This window comes from Gymnodraco acuticeps, unplaced genomic scaffold, assembly GCF_902827175.1.
Source record: "Gymnodraco acuticeps unplaced genomic scaffold, fGymAcu1.1, whole genome shotgun sequence".
Taxonomy (NCBI): domain Eukaryota; kingdom Metazoa; phylum Chordata; class Actinopteri; order Perciformes; family Bathydraconidae; genus Gymnodraco; species Gymnodraco acuticeps.
The window spans coordinates 960,298-963,425 of NW_022989913.1; the positions used below are offsets into that span (position 1 = coordinate 960,298).

Sequence of the window (3,128 nt, forward strand, 5' to 3'; positions counted from 1 at the left end):
ATTATTATTATAGGCGCGTTCACACCGGAGTACTTTTCCCCGTACTTTTCCCGTTTAGTTCCGTTAGTACCCCTTATTTTGCGTTCACACCAAAAAGAGTACTTAGTGTCGGGAACTTTTACCCCCATGTTTAGTGCCTACTAGAGAGGTGGTACTATCCTGGGGAGAAAAAAGTACCCATTTCTATTGGCTGGGCGAATTGCAAACCACGCCCCGTAAAACTCTGAAAAGTTTTGTGAAGCCGCCATTGTATTTGCTGGCATTAGCATTATTAGCATTAGCCCCGCGCACCAACGGAGAGAGAATAATTTATGGCAACACACAAAAAAACATGGAGGTGTCGGCGTTCTGGCGATTTACTCGGAAGGCTTCAGTCGAAGCCAGTCCCCAACTCCGGGGACTTCGGGTGGCTTTATACGCCGTGAAGTTGTTTGCGGCCTGCCAGTAAACCCAAAGCAGAAGAAGACGAAGTGATGTAAACGGCCATTTGCGTAATCTTCCCTCAGGGAATTTATTCCGGTGTGAACGCGATCTGTACTTAGTTCCATGGGGTACTAAGTGCCGGCACTAAGTACGGCAAAGTACTTGGTGTGAAAGCGGCTTATGTGAAGCACTTTGAATGGCCTCTGTGTCTTAAAATGTGCTATACAAATAAACTAACCTTGAACAACAAAAGTAAAAAGCGGATTAGGAGTGAAAAGGTTTTTACAACCAACTGAATACACTTTGCACACCCCTCCCTTACAAGCATGTGTACGTGGGCTTCAGATAACGGCACAAATCAAAAGGCTTTATTATTCAGTGTTGGGTTTGTCCTCTCTGGGCTACTGTAGAAACAAGGCAGTGCTCATTGTAAGCTGAGCTAAAAATAACCGTAAGAAATAAGAAATTAAGTTCATATATTTATACAACATAATGATGCCGGTTAGATGTGACAACTATGTACATATTAGTCATCTGTTAAATATATCCTTTGAATTGATGCTTCTCATTTTTCTTTACCTTTTCTTCTGATATATTTTGCCTTGAATGTGTTTGTTAAATTAATTAATTTTGTCCTATAACAATATCATTTAGTAAAATCCCAATTAAAAAATTAATTAAAATCCTACTGGATTCTTTAAGGTTTGAAAGTAAGGTTGTAAGGCTTTTTTTAAGTAATACATTTAAATTCAGTTTCCCCCCTGCAGCAGCAGAGCCTCCTTGAAAACACAATGAACATCCCCATCGCCTCCATCCTGCGGGGCCTGGGAGGAAAATGTGTTCTCAACTGGGCGCTGGTGTTCTTCCAGAGGAAACACATCTGCCGAAGCTTCCTGGGAGTTTTCAGTGTGTCCCTGGCTGTCGTCGACACCCTCCTGACCCTCTCCGTCACCGCCCTGCACCTCCAGGCTGAGGGACACCTCCTGGGCTTAAATCTGACCCGGTACCATGTGTGTCTGCTGGTCCAGATCCTCGGAGAAGTGTACAGCGCTCTGCAGTGGCCTGTCGTGATCGTGGCCGGTTTGGACCATTTCTTCTGCGTCACTCGGAGGTGGCAGGCCTCCAGCAGGTTGAGCCTCTTTGGGAGCGGCCTGCTGTGGATCCTCTCTGCTCTCTACGTCTTCCTGCTGTCTGACTTCAGGCCCATCATGGAGGAAGTGTTTCACATCCAGATCCACCAGTGCTGGGTCTTTCACACCTCTCAGATCCTGCACATTGCTACATCTCTCCTCCTGATCTTGGGCTGTGCAGCGTTGCATGCTGGACGCCTGACATTAAAACATCCTCCTTTAAAAGATCAAATTACAGACCAAAGTAGAGCTCACTCCAGAATAAATTTTGTTCTCCAGACCCTGCATATATTTCTGAACACATGGGCTCTGCTCCTGGTGATCCTGGCCGTGCTCCTCCTGCTGCCTGTGGGGATACCTGCGTACCTGGGCCTGAACAGCGCCTGGCTCTGCTTCCTCAACAGCCTCCTGATAGCAGTGGTTTTATGTGCAGTGTGTCCAGCCTCGCAGCTGGGGCAGGGCGGGGGGGTCGTGCCCACCGACAGCTTCTGTGAGTGGAGATTTACATTTAGCCCGCCTTCGGAGGACAGCGCACGACCACACAGGTAAACACAAACAGGTCTTGTGTTGGAAGATGTGGACTAAACTCTTGAAACCTCAATCTGGACCTTTTTGGTCAGACCAGTACTTTGGCTCATCCAATACCAAGATGGTATGAGGCAGAGGAGGATTTGAGGAACTCTTTATATTGTCAGTTGACACATTTTGTCACTCCAATTTCGCTATTGTGCAAGATGTAGTCATGCAACTTTGCAGATGTTAAAATTAGACGGTTGAGTTTAAATATGGGTGTGGTCCGAGCGAGGGCGCCAGCAGGAGAAGTGTGAGGAAGAAGCCCCTGACCCAATTTGGCTGAGTCTGTTGTGATTGCATCAAGAGATGATTTTCAAAACAGGCCCACCTTCACTAGCTGCCACATTAAAGTGATGAACACATGAATGCATCACTATTTATAATCCCAAAGTATGCTGTAATATATACCAAGTATATTCTAATTTGTATTATTATTATTACTAATTATTAAATGTATTTCTACACTTTGATTTTGCTACTTTTTATATTTGCATACTTCTTCCAGAACTGATCAGATATACAAATATTGTTGTAATTATTGATTCCTCTGCCAAATGATCATAAACGTATTGATCATGGAGTCAAAATATAAATGTACTTTCATATAACACAAAAACAGTGAGGCTGAAACCAGAAGATGTTATTTGTTTGAAGTAAGAAATTAGTTTTCTGTTGATCAAAGACTGATTAAGTTAATTGAGCTCTTTCAGTTCATTATTATTTTAAGAGAAAGGGATTTTTTCTTTTTTAACTTGAGTGCCACTCACTGGCTTTATAGAGTGGCGAAGTCCCTCCCCTTCCGGGGGAGCTCCATGGGACCTTGGGTCCTTCTCAGGTCGATTATTTTCATTTCCTCGCTCCTCGGTCCTCCGTATCACCGGAAGTTGATTTGTCTGCGCCATCTTGAGTACCGTCCCATGGCGCTTATTTCTGCCGGAGGACCGAGGATCGAGGATTGAGGAGCGATAATCGAGGAATCACCAGACCATCCTCCGATGAAAT

At 44.6% G+C, this 3,128-nt stretch overlaps 1 protein-coding gene across 1 annotated transcript; it reads left to right on the forward strand.

Moving 5' to 3' along the window:
- Positions 1–1,214: 1,214 nt before the first annotated feature.
- gpr160 (G protein-coupled receptor 160) lies at positions 1,215–2,102 on the forward strand. The gene has a single exon (XM_034208763.1). The coding sequence runs from the start codon at positions 1,215–1,217 to the stop codon at positions 2,100–2,102; it is 888 nt and encodes a 295-aa protein (XP_034064654.1).
- Positions 2,103–3,128: the final 1,026 nt, after the last annotated feature.

What these genes read in the sequence shown, in the direction of transcription:
- gpr160 (XM_034208763.1), top strand. Translation starts at nt 1,215, where the DNA reads ATGAACATCCCCATCGCCTCCATCCTGCGGGGCCTGGGAGGAAAATGT.